At 34.9% G+C, this 26,963-nt stretch overlaps 1 protein-coding gene across 1 annotated transcript in view; it reads right to left on the bottom strand.

Moving 5' to 3' along the window:
- Positions 1-26,963, bottom strand: part of SLC26A7 (solute carrier family 26 member 7) — a 131,023-nt gene that overhangs the window by 8,941 nt on the left and 95,119 nt on the right. The window contains exons 11-14 of the mRNA XM_011384815.2: positions 22,961-23,067; positions 21,568-21,634; positions 12,100-12,237; positions 7,702-7,750 (exon numbers count right to left, since the gene is read on the bottom strand). Coding sequence (XP_011383117.1) covers positions 7,702-7,750; positions 12,100-12,237; positions 21,568-21,634; positions 22,961-23,067 — 361 coding nt within the window. The remainder of the gene's footprint in view (positions 1-7,701; positions 7,751-12,099; positions 12,238-21,567; positions 21,635-22,960; positions 23,068-26,963) is intronic.

Here is a 26,963-nt window from a genome sequence, read left to right as displayed (position 1 = left end):
AAATACACAGAGAGAATCTTAAAAGCAGCAAGACAAAAGCACTTAGTTACCTACAAAAGAGCACCCATAAGACTGGCATCTGATTTTCCAACGGAAACCATGCAGGACAGAAGGGCTTGGCACAAAATATTTGACGTGATGAAAATCCAGAATCTACAACCAAGAATTCTTTATTCAGCAAAGCTATCATTCAGAGGAGAAGGACAGATAAAGAGCTTCCCAGACAAAAATAAGCTAAAGGAACTCATCACCACCAAGCTAATATTACAGGAAATGTTGTAGGGACATTTTTAAGAAGAAAAAAATGTATCAAAAACAAGAATAAAGAATGGTAATAACTACATTTCTATCAACAAGTACCTCAAGTGGAAAAGAATTAATTGCTCCAACCAAAAGACAGAGTGGCTGAATGGATAAGAAAACAAGATTCCTACATAAGCTGCCCAAAAGAGACACTTCACATGAAAAGATACACGCAGACTAACGCGAAGGGGATGGAAAAAAATATTGCCTTGATGGACCTAAAAGGTATTGTGCTTAATTATAATTAAATGTATTTAATTATATTAATATATTTAATTATCTTTTTTATAATTCTTTCTACTAACTTAGCATGTAATATCTAATTCACATGGAAATAAATTGAAATTTGACAACTATTGTGCTTAAGTGAATTTGTGTGCATTATTTCAAAGTATTTACTTGCTTGTAAAACAAATAATATACATAGATTTCTTAGACTGACCACAAAGTATTATTTGTTGAAAATTCCTAGAAGTATCCATTATTCTTGGTAATTTGTTCCTACAGAATTTCATCCTAAGATTGTGAGGTACTGCACTTTAATTTATGAAAGTGTGATAAGGACACTTTTGGTTGCAAGACAACATTTACATAATTCTTTTTCACCAGGATTACATCCTTTTTGTTCTAATTTGAATTAATGTGCACATTTTAATTTTTGTTTGGGTGCTTCATTTACATGCTATTGTCTTTCCTGTGTTTCTAGGCCTCATTCATTATTCTTCAGCATTTTAAAGGTTACTGCTCCAAGAACAAGAAGATAAGGCACTCTCCTAGGTGTTGAAGATAGGTAGTGAATAAAACAGAAAAAACAAACAAACAAACAAACAATCTCTGCCCTCATGAAGCTTACATTCTAACAAAGGAAAAAAAATAAATGGAATTTTTATCTATCTATCTATCTATCTATCTATCTATTTATTTATATTTTTAATTAAAATATGTGCATGTTTTCAGATGATCAAAAAAACAAAAGAATTGTGCTGAGTAGTTGTGGATAATAATTTAAGTAAGCTATTTTAACAGAAGCAATTCGTGATGTCTTTTTAGAATAAAAAAGACATCCTTAAATGGAAAGTTACAATTATCAAATGAAACTTAAATACAATTGACATTTCTGAAATCTTATCAAAAATAAGTTATTTTCTTTTACACGGTATCCTATCAGTTCTTCCATTGTACTGATTTTATGACTATAACCTTGTGCCCTAAGCTTCTAAGTAAATCAACCATTGCAATAAAAATCACATTGTCCTAGAAAAGAGTAAAGTAAATACACAGCTAATATCCTGTCTTAAGCAAAATTAGGTAACCTTGGAGCATGTGCAAAGGAGACAACTAATATCTACCATGCAGGATGTGGTAAAATATGGGCTTTATCTACAAAAAAAAAAAAAAAAAAAAAATTCAGAAAAAACTAATCATCAGATGTGGCTGGGCAATTAACTCTAGACTGTGAAAACTAACTCTTTCCTGTGGAATATTGATTAAGTCCTTTAATTAAAAAGCATTTGTAGTTACATAGTTTAGGAGTGCTTTTTATATGCTTCAAAAGGTTCTTGACAGTCTGTGAGTCATTCATAATTTTTTAAAAGAAGGCATTTTCTATTAATATCAATTAACTATTGAGAAGCAGATTTACATCTCTAATTTCCCAAGGAAACGAGAAATATTTAAGACAAACCACAATACTATTTTTGGAAAACAAATACACATTTTATTGAGCATCTCATTCATTAATTCATTCATTTACTCAAGCAGTTAGTCAATATAACTATATTGAGTGCTTACAATATACACTGTCTTAAGAAATGCCAGTCTAATGGAAAAGAAGAGAGGTGATGTGCCCTCCTCTCAATAAACTCACAACCAAGCCAGTAAACCAACCAATTGAATTAGTAATGTGAAATATAAGAAGTCTGGAAAAATTATGCAGAAGTTGCTAAGGACATATAAGAGTGACCTGGTGTGGTAGACAAAATAATAGTCCCCAAAGATGTCCATATCTTAATCCCCAGAACTTGTAAATGTTGCCGTACATGGCAAAAAGAACTTTGTAATTTCATCAAATTAAAAGAGACTGCAATTTGGCCTTGACATGGGGAGTTCATCCTGGATTACCCATCAAGGGGGTCCAATGTAATCACAAGTATCTTTATGAAAGGGAGGCAAGAGGATCAGTCAGAGACGGGGACATGGTGGTGGAAGAAGTCAGAGAGTGATTTGAAATATTACACTGCTGGTTTGAAGACGAAGGAAGGGAACATGAGGAATGCAGGGGGCCTCTAGGAATTGTAAAGGCAAGAAAATAAATGAATTCATCTCCAGAAAAAATTCTTCAGAAAAAAATCAGCCCTCCCAAAACCTTGATTTTTCTCCTGTAAGATTCACTTCAGGTTCTGTTCTCTAAAATTAAGGTAATAAACTTGTGTTGTTTTAAACCACCAAGTTTGTGGCAATTTGTTATAGCAATAATAAGAAACAAAAACATTTGTATTGCTGATTTGGGGAGTGGAAGGTGGTGGTGATGGCAGAGAGTTTATTTTAAACTTCAGGATCCATTATGGCAGAAACCATGCCCATCTTTTTCGTCCCTGAATACGCAGCACCTATCATTGTGCTCAGGTCTCAGTAGATGTTCAACAAATAAAAAAATATTTGCTAAGTGAACCAGGGCATTCACAAATGAATTCAGGAATGAAAGGAAAAATGAGATGTGTGAGCTGAGACCTGGAGGAGAATTTGAAGTTAAATAGGTAAGAAGGTGGTGGAGATGAATCTGGAAAATTATAATACTAAGAGAGACGTTGACAGAGTGCCTCTTGGTAATAGTGTAACGTGATTAAAGTATTTTGGGACACAACTCACTAAACATGGTAGTGGAAAATTTCTCCTCATTTGAGCAACTTTTGTTTTCATTCAGAGAAATATGATGACTTCCATCTTATTACTTACATAGTTTGTTTTATATATTTTAATTATTCAATTATGTGCTCAACTATAAATCTTCCTCTTCTGTAAAGATTGTTGGAAAAGGGGTATTTTTTTGTCCTCTTCCCTTTTTCTCACTCCCTTGCTTAGCCAATATCTTCCTTTGCTTTAGTTACTTCCAGATCTGTTCAGTACTCCCCAAAACCCACTGGATGTCTCCTGGATGACCTCCCAGTATCAAATTCACTGTCCTCCAAATTAAACGTGTCTTCCCTTTTAGCTACCCTCCTGGATTCCTGATTATCCCAGTTTGAGAGTTTCAAAGCTTCAAAATTATCACTTATATTTCCCTTTCCCTTCCCCCAACACCCAAAGAGTGCTCAATACATGATGAAATCTTTTTGAAGTCCATTCTCTTTCTCCATTTTTATAGCCCTGTGACCAAAGCAGAGGAAGATGGCACTATCACCTCCTTTTATCTGGATTAAAACCACCCAACCTTTCTTGCTTGTGTTCCTGTGGACTGCATTTAGATCAATACTCTTGAATTGCCAGCTTTAAGCACCCTTTCCTATATGCATGCTTGCCTTCAACAAGGACTCTAATTCTGCCACTAGTCCTAACTGCATGATCCAGAGTAGGTTAGTTATCCCCTATAGGCCTCAACTTCTTCATCAGTAAAATGAAGAGTATATTATTATCTATTTGAAAACAAAAGTATAGTATTTACCTATTTTAGAATTGCCAAAAAGAACATCTGTTGAAAACTATAAAGTGCTACATAAATATCATCATTGTAATTTTTATTCACTGGTCAAGTGTTCATTGGTCAATAAAAGATAATGCAGTGAAAATTGAAAATTCATTCTTTGTCTTAAAAATATAATTAGGAAAAAATATGCATAAATAAAAGAATTCTATAACCACACAAAATGATAAGTGATTGAGTGAAGCATGAGGCAGACTGTTTTACTATTACTATGATCTCCATTTTATACTGAAGATACTGAAATTAAGGCTGCTCTTGACTGTATATGTACATGAATAGGTCTCATTGACTAATATTTGTACTTAAAAGGATTGCCAAGAATTGTGTCCCTTCAATTTACTTTACTCTGTTAAATCTCAAAGAAAGTGTAAGATTTGGAATGGCAAAGAAGAGAGATAGTGCTATTCAGGAAAATCCAAATAAAGAGTCAGAGCTAGAAATGTTTATATTAGATAAAGGGGTCATTAACTGATTTATCTAACATGATGAAGAACTTGTGTAATGTGTAGTAAAAGGAAAAGCATTTTGAGAAGATAAAGAAGGGTTTTAGGTGCCATGCCGAAGAGTGGGCAGTTGATCCCCAGAAAAATAACTTTATCAATTTTTAATCATAAGATAAATTTTAAAGTAAAGGTGGTTTAAAACTAATCTGTCATTATATCACAAAATAGAATAAAGCTGGAATTACATTTCAGCTTATGTATCAATGCCAATCACTTGCAGTGGCTTCTCACAGCCTCTTGTTTAGAAGATTCCCAGGCTACTTTGCTTCATAGGAGGAAGTGCCTTGATCTATTAGTTCTGTCTGATGCAAGCTCAGGAAACTAGATATTTTCTAACCATGAAATAAAACCAAGATTATCTCCTAGCAGGAAAATCTTTTTTTTTTTGAAAATCATACTAATTCACTTTGAAAATGGTTAAGGGCAGACTCAAAGTCACATCAGTGAAAAAGTAAAAGTAATAAAACCAAGAATTATAGGTAATTAAATTGTAATTGTAATTAAATTGAGAAAGGAAATCAAGAACAAGAACAGTAAATGTAACCTTAGCATTTAAAGCATGGAGAGGTGAGAGCAGAATGGTGTTCCTGAACAAGAGAGAGATGGGAGAACCCAGGATATTTCAGAGTGTCAGCAGAGGGGAGAAAAGAAGAATGACAGAAGAAATATTCTGGTCAACCAATCTGACTACTATAAAAAGGCCACTGGGTGCCAAAGGTTTCACAAGGATACTGCAAAGGTGACCATGCCCATCAGCAAACAGTTCTTGTGTAAAGTGGGCTTGGTCTACTGATGCAGAAGTGAAAACACCTTTTAAAAAAGTTTTAAGTTCAGCAGTATAACACGACACTCAAGAAAAGATCATTAAATTAGTACTATACCAGTATTATGTAAGCATTCTTTGAGAGCACAAGGCAAGAGAAAGTAAATTTTCTACAAGAAGTCAGAAAAGACTAGAGAAGGTAACGTCTGAGCTGCACTCGTGTTGATGGGGGTTGTGTAATCGATTCATATATTTATACAATACTTATTTTATTCCTTTATTTTATATGTTATATATTTATTTAGATTATATTACATGCAGTAATCATATATATCATCATATATATTTCATCCTCTTATATAAACATTCCACATAATCTTGTATTGTTAATAGATATTTTAGTTCCTTTCAGATTTGGGGAAATTATAAACAAAGCTGCTATGAGCAGTTCTATATATGTTTCCAGGTATAAATAATAAGAGATTCATTTTATTATTGGTTTTAGAAGTCCAAAAATTAATATAGCTCAGTCTTTCCTGTTAAGTTTATATAAATAGAATTGGAATTTTATAATATACTTTCTTTTGTCTTCCTTTTTTCCCCCAATTATGTTTATAAGACATCCAACTTTCATTGTTGTATAACTATACCATACAATAAATATACCAAATAAAAACTCGTGCATAAATATACCACAGTTTGTTTTTTGTTGTTGTTGTTGTTGTTTTTTACCTGTTACTCTTTTTGGACCTGTGAACTGTTTTCAGGTTTGGATAGTTGCACACAATACTGTATGAACATTCTTGTTTGAGCAACTTGCTATACATAAGCTCTTGTTATTTAAGATGTATAACTAGGAGTGGAATTGCTGGCCATAAGATATGTGTGTCTTCAATTTTCTGCCATAGTGTCAAACTATCTTCCAAGATGGTTGCAACAATTTACACTCCCACCCGCCTTGTAAGAATGTGCCCTATATTCTCATCAACCCTTGATATTGTCAGACTTTTATTTTTCACCAAGTGTGTGTGTGTGTGTGTGTGTGTGTGTGTGTGTGTGTGTGTAAGTTCACAGTATTATTGTGAATTTATTTTACATTTCCTCAATAATTATTATGAATAATAATAGTGAAGTTAAGCATATTCTACTATATTTATTGGTTAGTTTGAAAAAAAAAATTTTTTTTTGAGAAATGCCTATTCATGTGTTTTGCCTACTTTTCTATTGGGTCATCCGCCTTTCTACTCACTAATTTGTTGGGGAGTGCAATTCTTTTCCCATTTTATATGTTACACCTATCTTCATTCACTTGGATTTATCTTTCATGCTTTATTTGGTGCTTTTTGGTAAACAAAAGGTCTTAATGATAATCTAGTGAAGTTTAATAATCATTCTTTATGTTTAATGCCTTACATTTATTATATATATTATTTTATATTCTCTTCTAAATTTATATTTTGTCTACCACTCTTAGGCCTTTGATTCATTTGGTACTGATTTGGAGGTATGGTATGGGACAAAAGTCTAATTTTATTGATTATGGATACATGATTGTCTCATTATGTATATTAGCATGACTATCTTTTTCCCATTGCTCTGCAGTGTCACTTTTGTCACAAATCAAACACCAATGTATGTGAAATTTTTCCTCCTCTGTGCTTTACTCTGTCCTATTGATCTATTCATTTATCTGTGAACAAATATCACCCTTCATTGATTATTAGAGCTTCATAAGACATCTTGATCACTAAGAAAATATATTGTCTCCTTTGTTCATATATTTCAAGAGTCTCGTCTATTCTTGGCCATTTGAGTTTCTATGCAAAATTTAGAATGAGCTTGTCAATTGCCATTAAATTGCCCTATTAATATTTTAATTGTGGTTAAATTTATATTTATAAGTAAATTTAAGAACTGACATATTTTTGATATTGAGGATTCTATCAGTGAACATTGTATTTCCCTCCATTTATAAATAACATATACTTAAGTGTTTCAGGTATTTTTAATGTCTGTAATAAAGTTCTAGTTTACATCTTCATCCTGTGTAGGATTATACATCTTTACTTAAATTTACTTCTAAAAGAGAGTAGGAGGCAAGAGTAGGAGGATAAAGAAGAAGAAGAAAAAGAGAAGGAGAGGAGAAAAGGAAGAAAAGGAGGACGAGGGTGAGGAGAAAGTAGAAGGAGAGAAAAGAGAGACTAGGTAAGAGGAGATTAGTGCAGAAGAGGAAAGGGAGAAGAACAGGAGGAGAAAATAGGAGGTGGGAGGAGTAGAAGTTAAAGAGTGGAGGGAGGAGGAAGATGAGGAGGAGAGGAGTAGGAGGAGGACAGAGGAGGGAGGCAGAGAGGGAGGAGAAGGGGTAAAAGATTTTATTCTCTGGTCTATATTCAAGTCAAAACATTTCAAATATTTTTAACAAGCTAACTTACCATTGCAATTGCCATTGGATAGAGAATTGAGCAATATGTTTTGTTCAGTCTGAAATGACAACAAATATAAAATAAAAATAATATTGTAAAAATTCACCTCTGTCTGTGAAAAAGATATCTCATTCTTTTATCTATAAATAACAAAAACTAGTATCCAATAATTATTTTTCCTAGCCTTTTTTTTAGAATGGTAACTACAACAAACTGAAATAATAAAATGATAGCTCTAAGTATAAATTCTCTTAGTAGATAATTTATGTTATCAAGTCAGACTATCTTCTTTAGAAAATTTTGTGCAAGACTAACTTTGTTTTTATTTTTGAACAGAAATTAAGCATTTGCATGTGTTTGTCATGTAACGTATACAATCAGAAAGTAACCTCATTAACACAGCATTCTCCAAGAGAGAGTCATTAATCGTGTATTTTATATTATACAAAAGTTAACTGTTCCTCTGAAGCTCCATGAAAATACCTGAGAAACGTTCCTGATTTAGGCAAATGCTAAAGAATAAAAATTACTCTGTATTCTACAATTAAACTTCTTTAAAATTGATAATAATTGAGGCCCTAAAGATATGTTATGCCATTTATCTCTCAAAAATGTGTTGTTATTATTATTAATGATGATGATGATGATAACAATTGGTATTTCTTGAATACTTACTGTATTTCAAGGACTTTACATTAATTATTTAATCCTCAGAGCAATCCTATGAAGTTACTAATCTCATTTTCTATACAAAAATTGGAAAGTTTCTATCTTCTAAAATCGAAAAGGTTAAATAACTTGCTAAGTCACAAAATCTCATGCCTTTACATTTTGAACTTCATGCTCCAAACCACTAAATTATATTGCTTCTCCCAAGGAATCAGTTTTCATCTCAGAGGCTGACTACAGAATATCTAACTATTTTCCCTTCTTGAAAGCCAAGGGTACAGCTTATATATTTTAAGTCTAGTTCTAATAGTTATCAAATAATTCTCTCCAGGTTATTTTATATTCCTAAGTCTCAACCTTCCTTTTTTGTAACATTCAGGTAATGACTAAGTTAGATAGCCCAGTCAAAGAAACTAGCTCTTGAAAAAAATTCAACAAATGTGAGTTTTTCCTCCCTCTTCTTAACAGTACTCTGTCTGAAATATTTCACGCTGAAAAATTTCAAATAATATATTTAGATACCCCACCCACAAGGAAGTAGAAACTCTTTAAGTATGAGCTGCACTTAGAAACTTGATTCCAAAGAGTACAGTGGAGAAGCCTGACAAACACTATCTCATCCAGGTGATCAAGGTCAATATCAACAGTGATAAATCATGTTGATAGTATGTGCCCTTGATATAATGTAATGAAATGGCACTTTACCTCTATATTTTTCTTCTAAAGCCCAGTATCCCTCATCTTACAGTGAGAAGAACACTAGATAAATTCAATAGAGGAGAATTCTACAAAATATCACACCAGTACATTGACCAAAAATTGTCAATGTCATCAACAAAGGAAAGTCTGAGAAACTGTCACAGCCAAGAGGAACCTAAGAAGACAGGACAACTAGACATAATGTGATATCCTAGATGGAATTTTAGAACAGAAAAAGGACACTAGGTAAAACTAAAGAAATTTAAATAAACATGGACTTTAATGATAATGTATCCATATTGGTTCATTGTTTGTAACAAATATACTAATGCAATATGTTAATAATGGGTGAAACTCTGTGTGGCGTGGGGTATATTGGAATTCTCTATACTAACTTCTCATTTTTTTTCCTGTAAATCTAACATTGTTTTAAAAAATAAAGTCTACTGAAAAATATATCTTGTCTGAGGAGAAGAAAATTTGAATAAACAGCAGGTTGAAACTTCACTTACAAAGCAAGTCCACAAAATGGTAATTAATATTATTATTACCTGCAATCTATATAATAATGAGCACAAAGCCATTCAAACACCGGCAGCCTTAAATCCTCCTAAGCATTCGGGGAAAAAAGGTAATGGTGATATCACCACAATATAACAAAATAGAGGATCTTTTGTTGGTTTGTGTTTTCTTCCTGCCCTGGAGTATTTTAAATGCCCTTCTATTGTTACCATCTGTTGAAAATGCAGCTGTCAAAGAGAAGGTTGAGGTCCCAGCAGGGCACTCCAGTTCAAAGCAAAACTGTAGACCACCAGGTATAGCCCGATAAAAGGAAGAAACATTGCAGTAGAGATTAATTGATTGCAGACTCATTACTCTAAAACTGAACCTAGAATAAGTGCATAGGCCTAAAACAAGCAGATATTCTAGACAAACAATATGTAACAGGAATAACATGAAATGCCCAAAAGAGCATCCATGCTACTCAAGACCATCCAATCCATACAACTATTTTTAATAAAAGTTTATCCCAGTTTTCCCCATGAGTGAGGTTTCCAGATTGCCATCTGAATTCTTGGTATGCCCTTTAAAATTCACAGTATGCAGATACATACTATATTTGCATTATTCTCATTATAATGGAACTCAGTTTCAACAAATTATTTATCACCATTTTAAAGTTTGAGTTAAAGAATCCCTTTGGATGCCATTACCTACCAATAACCTAGATTCAATGAACTCTATTTGATTACAAGACTCAAATTTTTGAAATCTCAAGCAGGTAAAATCATATTTGTAGAACTTCCTCACAAAAGGCTGTGTTAATGAAGTTTATTTCTGATTTGACATGTTACAAAATAAACCCAAGCTAATTTTCAATTTCCGAAAACAAGTTGGAGCAACCTTAGTGTTACAGGAATATATTTTAAGAAAAAACATTATCGACTTTTAGGAAAGAATTAGTTATAAAAATCTTCATGTCAGGTATGCTACTAGATATGATAAGGCCCAAAAAGTAGTATATCATTTTAAGAAGTAAATTTACATTTTGGTAAAATAAGATCACAAACTTCTTGTGGGTTAATTAGTTTATTTAAACTCTAAATAAAATTTCCCACAATATTGTTATGCATGGTGGTCGTGAGCTTAATGTCAACCAAGAGAACCTCTCACATAACAAAATTTAACAGTGTCAGGAGGTACGGCATAGCTTTGTAGGGGAAAAAAAATAGGCCTAGTATCCAACTTAAACAAGTAGGAAGATATCTCCTCCTTTGACATGAGAGCAAGTTCTTCTTAATACAAAATCATGGGTAATGGTTTCTAATATTCTGATGAAAATATCCTAAAGAGCACAGTGAGGGATAAAGACAGGTCTGGGGATATATAGGCAGGGCCATCTTTATTAGACTTGTGACCTACGAAGTCACACAGGCTCCCTATTTAGAAGGGCCTCATATTTGGTTTAATATTCTGTTGTCACCATCTTGAAATTCTTTTTTTTTTTAATCTTAAAATTCTTAATTGTTGAACAAGGAATGTCACATTTTTGTTTTGCCTTTGCCCAGCAAATTTCAGATCTAATATTGTATCTAGAACCTCTGTGGTATGAGGTAGAAACATTAAACTGTAAGAGAAAGGAATGTAGTATTAGACAGCTACTGAGATACCAGAAATGGGAAGGCCAAAGTTCCCTATGTAACTGAATGATTAAAAGATAGCGTGTGGTCAAGGGTTCAAGAGAAAGGAAAGAGCTTTGTGATCTAAAGCAGTCAAGGAAAGCTTCAAAGAGAGGGTATTACTTACACTAAATCAAACTAAAAATGCTAGTTGGAATTTTATAACATTGAATAGGCCAGGCACTATTATAATTGTTTTGAATATATTAATTCATTACATCATTTCAATTACCAATGAGGAAACTGAAGTAAAAAAGATTCAATAACTTGGTTAATGTCCCACAACTAACCCAGGCAGCTTAACTCCAAAGTCCATGCTCTTAACAAAGCAGAGGGCTTAAGTATTTGAATGATTACAGATAGCTCATTTACCTGAAATCATCTTGATGTACATTTAATTCACTACCCTGTTAATTGAGATAATTTATGGAAATAAAGAATGCTGGTATCGTATAATAATGTTATCATAACGATGGCAACAGTTTATGTTTCTCTGAGTCATTTATCATACTCTATCTCTTTCAGAGTTAGATCTAACTCTTCTTTGATTTAAGTGATTTTTCTTATTTATTTTTCTCAAGGCTATAATACCTAGTACACATGTCCATTAGTATATGCTGAATTAATTAATTAACTAATTAATTAACTAACAAGTGAATGAACAAATAAACAAGTAAGAGTGATTATCTAAGAACTAACTGTAAGAACCAAATAAAAATTATAATACTGTATAAGATTTTGCTGAGGGGAGAGGTCTCTAAACACTTTTATAATGTATTATATTTATGTGATACCCTTTTTAGTATCATCTTATAAGGTTACCTGTAGTATGACATAATCATGAAACAGTTGGTCCTACCTTGCTGATATCATCAAGTGGCTGGTTGCTGGCATTTTCTTTTTGGATTATGTTCATTAGATCAGTATAAAACTTCTTTGCGTTCAGAAAAACAAGTGGGTTGTTTATTGAGATAATTTTCACCTGCTGCAGATTCTCCTTTTGGAGGAGAAAGGAATAGATTCAGAGCTCTGAATAAAATAAAAAAGGATAACTCTACCCAAAGAATCTAAATCTTATAAGTCCAAATGTCACTCAATTGTATAAGTAACTTCTTAGTTGATGTTTTAATTATTAAAATTAATTTGGATAACTTAATATACTGCCATGTTTCTTAGGAAAAATATGTACTTCCTCTTTACTGAGAAACATTAATAACCATGATATGAGTTAAGCTTTCAGAATATGGCTCTTATTCCTACATACTGAGTTTTGGCAAGGTAACATTCTAGAATATCCAAAGAATACTGGGAAAGTTTATTCTTCCAAAATTATCCCTTTCATTCAATCTAAAAATTATAAATTTATTTATTTAACCATCAATATTTTTAAAAATGAAAATATGTCCTAAAAGGTCAAACTGTCAGACATTTACTTCATAACAATATAATTTTCTTTTGGAATATAACCTTACAAGTAACTGATAATCTTGACTGGGAGAAATAAAAAACATAGAGGTGGTATTAGAAATGTAATTTTGCTTTGGACAGGACCCTAGGTTATGCTAGATTGCCAGGATGTAGGTAAAGCATGCAGAAAAAGAGAAGGAAAAGTTTTAATAAAACAGGTATGTTTTGGCTACTTGCCCAGGTTTTCCTGGCAGCAATTGGTGGTATGGAACTAAAACTATCTTCTCCATGACTTTTGGTGAAGAGGTAAGACCTAGAAATTGAGAGGATGGTATGTTCTATGAAATGATATCTCCTTACTAACTAAATAAAGCAGTACTCCTTCAGGCTTTAGTACTCACATAGAAAAAGAAATGCAGAAAATAAAGAAGCATACAGGCAGAGAAACAAAGATAAAAGAAAATATTAAGTATGTGAATTTGGACAATTCATTTAACCTCAGTTTCCTTAAGTAAAATAAGTAAATATTTAAACTAGATAATCTCATAAAATTCCTATAGCTAGAAAACAGATTATATTCTGGAAAGTGAGGAGATTTTCTACAAATAACTCGAGAAAACAGAAAACTGTAAGTTACCAAACCAACTTAAGAGGAAATCTCTTACAAATCAAAAATAAAACAATATCTGGGTCTGAAATATTTAATTATTACAAAACCTCAACCCACTAATAACATCACAAGATTATGCCAATATATTGTTTTAAGTTAAGATAGTAATTTTTTTAAAAGATAGGTATTTGTTAAAGAATAAAAATTAAAATTGCACCAGAAAAGAAACTCTCAATGGGGTTAGATTCGGTGGGTGGAAAGAGATGTCCCAAACTGAGAATGAGAGTTTCATGTGAAAAAAAGAGTGGAAGAATGTATGAATAAAAGAGAGGAATGACAAATCACCACCATAATTTAAGTTAGCTAAAAACACCACCTAAGAGTTCATATTCAAATCATGCTCTCTTAGTCTTATTCCCTCCTTTTTTTTATACAAACAAATAACTAGTGAGATGTAGTATTCTAATAAAATTAAGATTTTCATGTGATAGAGTTATTCTTCAAGTGGGTGACTAGACTATAACCAATCAAAGTTGAAAGATATAAAGTTTTCAGCATTTTCATCTTCCTATAAATCTTCTAATCTACTTCCCCAAGTGTTTAGCCTAACAAGAGGGTAAGGATTCAATAGATTTTTTTTAACCAATAATCTCAAAGCCGAAAAATAATCAAACTCAAATTTTATTTCAATGTATACAGCTATATGTGTGGGAAGTATACACAGAGGACTTTAGGGGTCCAAGAGTCAGTCTAAGACTTTGTATGATCACTAAATTTCCACTGAAAAGTTGAAGAAAGGAAAAACAATACAAGAAAAAAAAGAAAGGCAGCACAGATGGAAAACTTGAGCCTGGACACTCCCAATGGTTCTGAACTTAAATAGCTATCTATGAAGCAATTTTTTTTTTATATTTATTAAAAATATAAGTCATTCTTCAGAATGTCATGGAAAGACTCCTGGTGCTACTTGCTACTTTCAGTCTACTCGGAAATACACTGACAATGTTACTGCTGGTGGAAGGTCAGCTTTCTGTTATGAGAGTAATCATTAGATACTATAACAAGAAAATGTAAAAAATAGAGGGGAAAAAGACGGTTAGCCAAACATTTCAGAAAAGCTCAAAGAGGGGCCAATTTTTTAAAAAATTGACAAAAAAAAAATTGGGGCAACTTTTTTTTTTCTCACTTTAAAGTGAGAAAGTTCAAAATTGTTTTAACCATCTCTCAGAGTAAGAAACTAGAACTCAAATACAATTGGCCTGATAATCATGAAGAAATCAAGACAAATAAGCTGTTTTCTTAAAAAGGTGCCCACTGTGCAAGAAACCAATTTTATTGGCATTCCGTAACTATTGGACTCAGTAACCATCAGCTAATAATAGTCTCATTGTCCATGTTTTAAAAAAAAAAAGGAAAAAGAAACCTCCAGTCAAGATGACATAGTAGAAAATGCTAATCTCGCCTCTTCCCATGACGACATCAAAATTACAACCAAACTACAAAACAACCATCATTGAGAACTACCTGAAGACTAGCTGAACAGTCCTACAACTAAGATATGCAAAGGAAGCCACGTGAGACTGGTAAGAGGGGCAGAGATGTTGAAGAGGTTGTCCCATACCCACATGTTGCAGTTAAAAATCCAGGGGGAGATCTCAGTTGCGGATGTCCCCTCTGAAGAGCCAAGGATCCCAGCCCCACACCAGGCTCCTCAGCCCAGAGTTCCAGTGCCAGAAAGAGAAGTCTCCATAACTTCTGGCTATGAAAACCAGTGAGATTGTGGTTTGAGGGGATTGCGGCTCAGTGAGACAAGGGTTTGCTGGAGACCCAGGAATTCCTTTTAAAGGGCCCATACGCAAACTTACTCACTTATAAACTCACTCACTCTGAGCTCCAACACAGAGTCAGCAGCTTAAAAAGTGCCAGGAACATATGGGGAGAAACTGAATTCTCTGGCTTCAGGGCAAGGGTTGGAGAGGCAGCTTTCTTCCAAGAGAAGCACTGAAAGACAGCCCTGTACCTTTTTTGAGCCCTCCTCCACCCAGCCTGCACATGCAGATGGGTTCCAGATTTCAGTCTCCATCAACCTGGCTAATATCCCTCATCTCTCCATGGTGCTTCTCTGAGATCCTACCCCACCCAACATGCAGTCCTACCCAAGCTGCTTCCAGGGGCTTTTCTAAACAAATGGCCTGTCTTAGCTCATGCTTTGGACTTTCCAAAAATCTCTCAAATGTTCAAAAACCCGAAACAAGCAGTACGTGTCCTAAGTGTACCCTGAATCTCTTGATAAGCAACCCCAAATCTGGAACTAGTGGCAGCTAGGGTTCGTTCACAATTTAGACTCTCCCAGGTATCTCCAAACCTAGCACAAACAGAAGCCATCAGCATATCACTTTGTAGCTCTTAACACATGGCCCTGGGCAGGGCACAAGCAGAGGCCCTCACCAGAACCCCTCTCAAGGGGCCCCAGAACCAATATACCTGGTGGCCACTTTCAGACCACACCAGAGCACTAGGCACCACTCAAACATGGCCACAAACACACACCTAAAGGGTGTGCAAAGAAAGTACCAGAGTCCCACTAAAACAAACGTACTCTGTGGGGTCAGGCCCTGCACAACAACTCCTCCACTGTAGTCATGGCCAGTCTTCATAGCCAATCAACCTGAGGGTCAATACTTCCCACTAATGTTCCAACAACAATCAAAACCCAACTATAACAGGCATGCACACACAACTCACATAAGGTACAAACCAAGAGCACCAGCTGAGGTGACCAGGGAAACTGTGCCACTGGGCCCCACAGAATACTTACTATGTAAGGTCACTCTACCAAAACCAGGAAAGGTAACAGCTCTACATAAAACATAGAAACAAATCCAGGAAGGTGGCCAAAAGGAAGAGACAAACAAACATGTCCCAAATGAAAGAACAGAACAAATCTCCAGGCAGGGAGGGGAACTAAACTAAATTAAGACAAGTGATTTACCAGATAAAGAGTTTAAAACACTAATTATAAAGATGCTCAATGAAATTAGGAGAAGAGTATATAAACTCAGTGAGAATTTTAACAAAAAGACAAAAAACATAAAATTGAAGTTAGAAAACATCGAAAAAAAAAACCAGGTAGAAATAAAGAATATAATAACTGCATTGAAAGATGTATTAGAGGAAATCAACAGGATTGAATTAGCAATTTGGAAGACAAGGTGATGGAAAACATACAATCAGAACAACAACAGCAAAAGGAACCAAAAAATGAAGATAATTTAAGGGTCCTCTGGGATGATATACAGTGTGCCAACATATGCATCATAGGGGTACCAAGAGGAGAGAGAGAATAAGTGATGGTGAACCTACTTGAAGAAATAATGATGAAAAACTTTCCTATCTAGTAAAAAAATAGACATGCAAGTCCAGAAATCACAAAGAGTCCCAAACAAGATGAACCTAAAGAGGCCTACACCAAAAAGCATCATAATTAAAATGCCAAATTTAAAAACAAAGAGATACTCTTAAAAGTAGCAAGTGAAAAGCAGTTACCTACAAGGAAACTCTCAGAAGACTGTCAGCTGATTTCTGAAAAATATTGCAGGCCAGAAGGGATTGGTATGGAATATTCAGAGTGATGAAAAACAAGGACCTACAACCAAGAATACTCTACTTGGCAAAGGTATAATTTAAAAATAAAGGAGAGATAAAGAGCTTCCCACACAAGAAAAACTGAAGTTCATCATCACCACCAAACTAGTATTAGAAGAAATGTTAAAGAAACTTCTTGAAGAAGAAAAAATAGGTCAATATGAATAATAAAATGGCAGTAACTACATGACTATCAATAATTACTTTAATGTAAATGAATTAAATGCTCCAATCAAAAATATCATGTGGCTGAATAGATAAGAAAACACTACCCTTGCATATGCTGCCTACAAAAGACCCACTTCAGATGGAAAAACTCATACAGACTGAAAGTAAATTGATGGAAAGAAATATTTTATGAAAATAAAAATGAAACAGAAAAGGCTTGAGTAGTAATACTTATGCCAAAATAGACTTTAAAACAAGAGAAAAGGACAGCACTTCTACTTATGCACCTATATGTTTACTGCAGCATTATTTACAATAGCTAAAATATGCAAGCAACTTAAGTGTCCATCGATAAATTAGTACAAAAGCAGTGGTATATATACACAATGGAATGTTACTCAGCCATAAAAAAGAAATAACATCTTGTTGTTTGTGACAATGTGGATGAACCTAGAGAATGTTATAATGAGTGAAATAAGTCAGAGAATGATAAACATTATATGATTTCACTTATATGTGAAATCTAAAAAACAAAATAAATGAACAAATGAAATAGAAAAAAGAACTCATAGATCCAGAGAACATTTCGGTTGTTGCCAGATGAGAGTGGGTTTTGGGGGATGAGTGAAAAGGAGAAAGAGATTAAGATGTGCAAAATGCCAGTTATAAAAGCAATCATGGGGATTTAAAGTATTGTCAATAGTATTGTAATAACTATACATGGTGTCGGATGTGTACAAGACTTATTGGGGTGATCACTTTCTAAGTTTTATAAATACTTAATCATATGCTATAACTTGAAAATAATATAATATTGTATGTCAAATATTTTTTTTCAATTACAGTTGACATAGAATGTTATATTAGTTTCAGGTGTACAACACAGTGATGATTCATTTATATAATTTCTGAGTGATAAACCTGATAAATCTAGTACCCATCTGGCTCCATACATAGTTATTAAAACACTACTGACTGTATTTTTCATGCTATACTGTACATCCCCATGACTATTTTGTAACTACCAATTTGTACCTCTTAATTCCCATCGCCACTTCACAATCCTCCCAATGTCCCATCTAGTAATTATCAAAATGCTCTCTGAATCTCCGAGCTTATTTCTGTTTTCTTTGTTCACTCATCATGTTCTCTAGATTCCAAATATAAAAAAAATTATATGACATTTGAGCTTATTTCTGTTTTCTTTGTTCACTCATCATGTTCTCTAGATTCCAAATATAAAAAAAATTATATGACATTTGTCTTTCTTGTCTGACTTACTCCACTTATCACAATACCCTCTAAGTCCGTTCATATAGTTATAGATGTCAAGATTTCATTCTTTTTTATGTTTCAGCAATATTTCTTTGTATATATGTCCCAACTCTTCTTTACCCATTTATTCTTTGATGGGTGCCCAAGTTGCCTCCATATTTGGCTATTGCAAATACTGCAATAAAAACATGGATGCACATATCCTTTCAAAGAAGTGTTTTGGATTTATTCAGATAAATACCTAGAAGTGGAAGTGCTAGGTCTTTCATTCTCTTTTGTTATATAGCCTGTTTAGTTTATTTTGTCAGGATTGGTACCTCAGATTATTTTTTCATTTCCATTTTCATGAAATATCTTTTTCCATCACTTGAATTTCAGTCTGTGTGTGTTTTTTGATCTGAAGTGAGTCTCCTGTAGGCAGCATATGTAAGAACCTTGTTTTCTAGTCAATTCATTCACCTTATGTTTTGATTGAAGAATTTAATTCATTTATATTAAAGTGATTACTGATAGGCATGTAGTTATTGCCATTTCAATATTCATATTTTGTTCTGATTTTTTTCCTTCTTCTTCAAGAATTTCCTTTAATATTTCTTTTAATACTGATTTGGTGGTGATGAACTTCTTTAGCTTCTTCTTGTCTAGGAAGCTTTTTATCTCTCCTTTGATTCTAAATGATAGCCTTGTCAGGTAGAGCAGTCTTAGTTGTAGGTACTTGCTTTTCATCGCTTTGAATATTTCATGCCAATTTCTTCTGGCCTGCAAAGATTTTGTTGAGAAATAAGCTGACAGTCTTAAGGGAGCTCCCTTATAAGTAACTAACTGCTTTTCACTTGCTGCTTTTAAGATTCTCTCTTTGTCTTTAAGCTTTGGCATTTTAATTATGATGTGTCTTGGTTGTGGTCCTTTTTGGGTTCATTTTGTTTGGGACTTTCTGTGCTTCCTGGGCTTGTATGTCTATTTTCTTCACCAGGTTAGAAAAGTTTTCTTTAAATCGGATTTCAATTCCTTGTTCTCTCTCCTCTTCTGGTATCCCTATGATGCAAATGTTGGTACACTTGATGTTATCTCTGCTTTATCTAATCTACTGTTAATTCCCTCTAATGTTCTTCACTTCAGTTATTGTATTCTTCATTTCTACCTGGTTCTTTTTAATGTTTTCTCTTTCCATTTTTATGTTTCTAATTTCTTTGTTGAAGTTCTCACTGAAATCATTGAGCATCCTTATAATCAGTGTTTTGAACTCTGCATCTGAATAATTGCTTGCCTTCATTTTGTTTGTTTGTTTTTTACTGGAGCTTTGTTCTATTCTTTCATTTGGGGCATTTTTCTTTGTCTTCTCATTTTGGTTGTCTCCATGTGTTTTTATCCTATGTTTTAAGTGGAGCTTCTGTGTCTCCTGGTCTTAGTAGAGTGCCCTTATATAGTAGGTATGCTATGGGTCCCAGTGGCATAGTCTTTTCTGATCACCTGAGCCAGATGCTCCAGGTGTGTCCCTTATGTGGCTTGTATGTGTTCTATTATTGTAATTGAAGCTTGGTTTCTATTTGCACTTCAGTTGGAGGGACTGACCCTTGAGCTGATTGGTTGTGACATCTAGCTAGTGTGGGGATGACCATATAGGGAAGGATTTACTTTAGCAGGTGTCTGTTCAGTCTGCCCTCTGGGTGTGCCGTTCTTGGATGCAGCTGCGGGTGATGCTGAGTCCAAAGCTGGCCACTGGGCTTGCCAGCCCTGGGATCTCCTAGGAGGGGCCCCACTGCAGGCCAAGATCAGCCTCAGCCTGTGCCCTGCCCAAAAGTCACCAAGCAATACAAAAGTGGCCACCACCTGTGCTGGTCTTGGATGTGCCTTGAGAGGCCAAGCCTTGAACCAAAGCTAACTGTCACTAGTACCAGGCTTGGTGCTGCTCAGCAAGAGGTATAGGACATATGAAGGTCAGATGCTGCTTGTTTCTGTTTTGCGAACCTTTGAGAGATTTAGACAAGTCTGCAGCATGGGCCAATACAGGTTGTTTGTATGGAAAAACCACTGGAAGCAGCTTGGGTAGGCCCACAGTTTGGTAGGACGAAGTCTTAGGGAATTTCCAGGGTAGGGCGACCAGTGTTGGCCAGGTTAATGGAAACTCAGATATGGTGCCCACCTGTGTCCATGTGCTTGGTGAGGGAGGGCTCAGGAAAGGAGCAATGGCTTCTGCCAACACTTCTATCTGGGAGAGAGCTGCCCCACCAACCCTCACTCTTAAGCCAGATAATTTGGTTCCTCCACGTACACCCCTAGGGCCTTTCAGGTTGCCCCAACACTATAACTCAGAGCAAGTGAGTCTGTCAGTAAGTAGGTCCATGTGTGGACCATTTAAGAAGAAACCCTGGGTCTCTAGCCGACCTCCATCACACTCAGCCACAATCTCTATTGTTTTTCACATTCAGAAGATGTGGGGACTTCTCTGTCTTGCACTGGAATTCTGGGCTGGGGAGCTTGGTGTGGGGCTCAACCCCTTTGCCCCTCAGAGGGAACCTCCAAAGCTAAGACATCCGTCCAGATTTTTAACTGCCACACCTGATTGTGAGACTAGCCTATTCTGCTTCTCTGCCCCTCCTACCAGTCTCAAAGTGGCTTCTTCTGTATATCCTTATAGGACTTCTGTTCAGCCTGACTTCAGGAAATTCTCAATTATGGTTGTTTTATAGTTTAGTTGTAATTTTGATGTGGTCATGAGAGCTGGCAAGTACAGCATTTTCCTACTCCACCATCTTGACTGGAACTCAAAAACTAAAAATATACACATTTAAAAAGTACTGTTATCTAACTTCGCCTTATTCCCTTTCCTATATCATATTTTCTTCTATCATTTATTTTGGAATACCTTATTAGTTTAGTTTGACTGCTTTATGTAACTTAGTAATGGAAAAGAGGTTGCCAAATGCCTGAGTTAATTTGGACTATGATTCTACTGTGGACTGTTGTTCTAGGATCCATGGTATCATCTTATCGGAATGCTAATACAAGATTTTTGTTGCTGTTGTTCTATTGATTTTTTTTTGTATATCGAATGCCATATGTATGGTAGTCACATTAACACCATTTAAAGTTCACATTAATTAAAAAGACAAGTATTGTGTTTTCAAATGTCATAGTTTATTTGCTTCTAGTGATATCTCAAAACTTCTGACCCACAAAAATTGTTAACAATTGCATAAAGTAAAAGGAAACTAAACTTACGCCATTCATTTCTGTCTTCACTTTAAATTCCATTTCTTTCATGTTTTTTATACTCAGAGTCTTTGCTCTAGAATTAAAGCAGATAGAAAATAAATGTCATTTCCTAATCACTACATTAACTATGAAGAAGTAAAAAGGATAAAGCAATTTATCTTAACAATGGGAACATATCTAAAATGGTTAAGATCCTATATCTTATTTGTTTATGAAACATTGGTAAATCTATATTTCTCTGGGATTTTCAGGAATAGAGGGTAACAACAGAAACACCCAAGTAGAGATTTTAAAATGTAATTTACCTCATCTAGGCTCCTAGCTACAATATATCCAAGCCACAAGAGGTGAACTGACAAAAGAAAAGTTATAAGAGAGGGAGCTATATGGTATATAGTATTTGAGAAAATCTTATTTTAGAAAGTAAAGAGGGAATCAGTGACAAGATAGAACAAGATGCTAAATCTATATAGATGTATTTTGTAAAAACTCTTTAAAGGTAAAACTTAAAAAATTTATAAAGACTATATTGTTTAACAAAAAATGTCAGTGGAAGGATGAGAAGTGAGTAAAACCATTATCAGATAATGAACACTGGGAAAACAGAGAAAGAATTGGTCAAAATAGTGGAATGGTTCAGAGATGGTCAGTAAAATGACAAAAAATGTGTTCTTCAGCAAATTATCTATCAACAAAGTATATAGTTAGATTAATACGACTTCTGAAAAATTAAATTTGCTGAATTTAATTTTCCAAATGATTATATTGTTTTATGTTTTGTGTCTCATTGCATATTACATCTCTTCAGTTAATTAAAAATACCTCTGTGGACTCATGGGCATGAACTATAGGCTAGTTACCAGAGTACTGTAGACTAGTGGTTACTAGTGGGGTGGGGAAAGAGGAGGGAGGTAGACAGGGTAAAGGGAGTCAAATATAGGGTTTAAAGGGAGAGTGTAGTGGATAAAAGGGATCAAATATATGGTAGCTGAAGGAAACTGGACATTGGGTGGTAAACACATAATAGAATATACAGATGCCAAATGATTATGTACACCTGAAAATTATATAATTGTATTAACCAATGTTACCCCAATAAACAATAAAAAAAATTTAAAAAATACCTCTGTGATGCAGTGTATGAAAATGGGGTTAATTTATTTACTTCAATAGATTTTGTGTATTCTATTTTATAGTGCTGACAAAATATTTTTCTTCATTAAGACCAACATTATATATATATATATATATAATGTAGATAAAAATCTTTTCTTTTTGTCTCCAATTTTCTGATGCCAAATAAAAAATAAAATTGTAGTACTATACATTCCACAAAAATAAAAGTAACTGACAACACTATACGCTTTGCCGCTGTGTCAGAATAAACAAAGTGTCTTACTTTGGGAAACGACCAATCACAATAGCTGTGGTACAGACAACACCAAACAGCAGTCCCACATTGGCAGCAAAACATATTGTAAATACATATGTACTGACCCATATGCCCTGAAAGAGAAACAACAACAACAAACAAAACAAAATAGAAAATGTGAGTCCTTTGGTATTTTTGTCTTTCTCATGATTCCTAAATTCATCACAATTTTATTCTATACATTTCTGTGACCAAATCTCTCAAAAATATATTATTATTGAAATAATAAACAGAAGTCCAGGAACACAGAAACAAAAACTGGCCTCCTCAGATTCTCAGTAGTGGATGCGGAGAAAAGTAACATTTTATTTCTAGACACTGCCAACACTTAGTTCAATCCCAAACTATCGCCTTATTTAAGATGTGTAAATAGCTGGTTCACTTGTATTGTTCAAAATATGCCATAATTTCCCACTGTTTTCTCATTTAATGTAATAATATTATAAGCAATTGTTTGCAAATTTTTGTTTATTCCTGATAATATTCTATTTTCTAAGATTGCTATAAAAAGAACTAACATAGTTTATAACACATAAGACTCAAAGCCTAATGTTCAAACAACTGAATCTAACAACATGATCAAAGTCATTTTTAGATAAGTCATTATAAAGATGATGATGGTAATGACGATGATGATAATTTTGGTAAGGGGCCACTTCTCGTGAAATTGTGAAAGCTAAAAAATCAGGGCTAACTTAGTTCTTGGGAACATTTCAAAATATTGCAATATAATTCTATTTTCATTAAGTGGGAATTCCAAAATTATTATAGTTTTGCTGACCACTTGAAATTGCAATTTGCAACAAGATATTGCATTAACAGTGGCATTTCTGTTTATTGTTGGCAAAAAAATATTTTAAAAGTAAAATAATTTCTGAAATCCAAAAGGATATATTTTCTAAACACAAAATTCTGCATTTATCAAATAGTAAACCAACAAAATCTTTAAATTCTCTCTTTCCTCAAAATTATCTTCATCACTTTACTTAGGCATACAATTTTAAGTCAATATCTTTCTGTCCGGATAGGTATATTATCACTTAAAGATATTTTCAACAACATAATTCAATCCCTACACAAATGAAAGAATTAGAAACTTCTATATAATCTGAAAATAGCACAGATTCGTGTGTGTGTGTGTGTGTGTGTGTGTTGGGGCATGGGTTATAACAAATGTTTCCAAAGGGTCTTTTGTATTATTTATCTACACTGAGCTTAACGATGGGCTTTTTTTTTTTTTTCCAAAAAACTAAGCCCTTGGAAGCAAATGGAGGGCTTTTTATCCATAAAATTCCTTTTGATATAGAAGAAACAAACATTCTAGAGTAAAAGGGAAAATATAGTTAGTTTAAGTGTTCTCATGTTAAGATCCATCACCTACAAATATAATGCTAGGTTGGCACTTACTACATCATCCTCAATCTGTCATGCGGTTGTCTATTCAAGTGCATAGACAGTCATTTGAATCTTCTATTTGTATACAGTATGTTTTTCCTTCCTAATGTATTACTTACATTACTTAATTATACACAAAACAAGCTTGCAAGTTTTTGATCATTGCTTCAACTTGCCATAATTGCTCTGCTTCTCACTGAACATTTATTGCTGACTTAACCTGCCTCAGTGTGACAGAATAAACCTCACCAAAAGCTTTCTAAGTCCAATTTCATCTAACCAACATGCATAATTTAATACAGCATAGGAAACTGAGGTTCCTGGTCCCTGTCATTCTAAAAACCACAGAGCCTGGAAGCCATTATTTTTCAGAGTAACTCAAAATTTTTATAACATTTGGTTCTATTTTTAAAGCATATTTACTCTCCTACAACATCATCTATTGTAAACCAGAATTATAAAGTTTAACTATTTCCTGGGGCTACGTTTATAGCTTTGAAAAAATATCAAATGGGAATTAATAACATAGACCAGTGTTGGGTTAGAACAAATCTCAACACTATTCTGTAACAATTTCTATTAGAGATCCAAATGCTGGTTGTCACAGTTATAAGAAATTGGTTAGCTCCTTGGCCCTTAATTTTTTTTATTATGTGTTCCCACTTGATCCCTTCCTTATTTTTTACTCACAGCTCCTAAAAACAGGCTAACTCCAAAGTTGATCTCGAGTAGGGAACACATAAACTCTTGTTCATTACAGAAAATGTATCAATGTAAAGAACAATTTAGCAGTTACTCAATTACTTTGCCTCTGCTAGCCTATCTGTTTTGGTGATTGATCCATATTATTAAATTTCTGTAGGTCTGAATTCCATCCCACTGTTTAGTTGCTCAAATTCAGGCCCATGAGTCAGGCCTCTATTTTGGATCCTTATTTTTTCATGATCTCAACAGGGTTTTGATCTACAGCTCAAACTAAAATTGTTATCAAACTATAGAAATTTTAAAGAAATAGACCACATCAAAATTACAACTAAACTACAGAATTACCATCATCTTTGGGGGGGGGGCGGTTATTCCTCAAAAAGAGCCAGGGACATATGGGGGAAAACTGAATTATTTGGCTTCAGGGCGAGGGCTGGAGGGGCAGCTTCCTTACAGAAAGAAGTTCTGGCAAAGGGCATTGTTCCTTTGTTAAGTCCTCCCCTGCTCAACTTGTAGACCCAGGAGGGTGCCATATCTGGGTGCCACAGCTGAACAGAAGTCTTACAACTGAAGTCACACAGAACAGGCCACCTTGAGGCTGGTAGGAAGAGCAAGATGCAAAATGCATGTGACAGTTGAGAATCAGAAGAAATATTTTGGCTGTGGAGGTCCTTCTTGAAGAGCAAGGGGTTTCAGCCCCAAACCAGGCTCCCCAACCAAGAGTTCCACGCTGGGAAGAGAAGTCCCATTTCTGGCTGTGAAAACTGGCAGAATTTGTGGCAGAGTGAGACAGAAGGCTGAGGGAGTCACAGACACTCCTCTTAAAAGGCCCACATGTGGATTTACTCAGTGACAAACTCATTAGCTCTGAGCTCCAGTTCTGGGGTAGCCACTCAGAAAGAGCCAGAGACATATGGGGAAAAACTGAATTGTTTTGCTTCAGGGCAAGGGATGGAGGGACAGTTTTCTCCCAGAAAGAAGTTCTGGCAAAGGACATTTTTCCTGTGTTAAGCTCTCCCCTGCTCGACTTGCAGACCCAGGAGGGTATCATATCTGATTCTCTATCAACCTGGCTAACACTGGTCACCCTGCCTTGGTGATTCCCTGAGACTCCACCCCTCCCAACATGTGGGCCTACCTAAACTGCTTCCAGTGGATTTTCCATACACATGGCCTGTCTAGGCTCATGCTGTGGACTTTCTTAGAATCTCTCAAAGGTTCACGAAACCTAAATAAGCAAGATCTGGTCTCAGTATGCCCTGTACCTCTTGCCGAGCAGCCCCAAGCCTGGGACTAGTGGCAGTTAGTCTCTGTTTGTGGCTTGGCCTCTCCAGGTGTATCCAAGCACAGTGTGGATGGCAGCCATCTGTGGATTGCTTGGTGGCTCATGCCAGGAGGCATTAGGCAGGGCAAAGTCTGCAGCTAAACGTGGCCTATGGCAAGGCCCTTCCCAGGAAGCTCTGGCCTGCACACCCAATAGCTGGCTTTGGTCTGAGTTAGAGTACCAAACTTGGGGTCACATCTGAGGACAACACAGCTAAAACGTAGAAAGGGCAGGCACCAGAACCCTGTTAAAGCAAATCCAGCTCTATAGGGTCAGCCCTTGCAAAACAGCTCCTCTATTGATCATGGCCAGTCATCACAACCAATCAGCTTGAGGGTCAATCCCTCCCACTGATGAGCAAACAGCAGCCAAGGCTCAACTACAAAGGAGGACACACACTACTCACAAAAAGGACACACCTGGAAAACCCAGCTCAGGTGACCAGGAAAGACTGTGCCACTGGGACCCATAATATACTTACTATATAAGGCCACTCTACCAAGACTGAAGACATAGCAGCCCTACTTAATACATAGATCATTATAT

This window comes from Pteropus vampyrus, unplaced genomic scaffold (genome assembly GCF_000151845.1).
Source record: "Pteropus vampyrus isolate Shadow unplaced genomic scaffold, Pvam_2.0 Scaffold627, whole genome shotgun sequence".
Taxonomy (NCBI): domain Eukaryota; kingdom Metazoa; phylum Chordata; class Mammalia; order Chiroptera; family Pteropodidae; genus Pteropus; species Pteropus vampyrus.
This window is presented reverse-complemented; position numbering and strand designations above follow the sequence as displayed.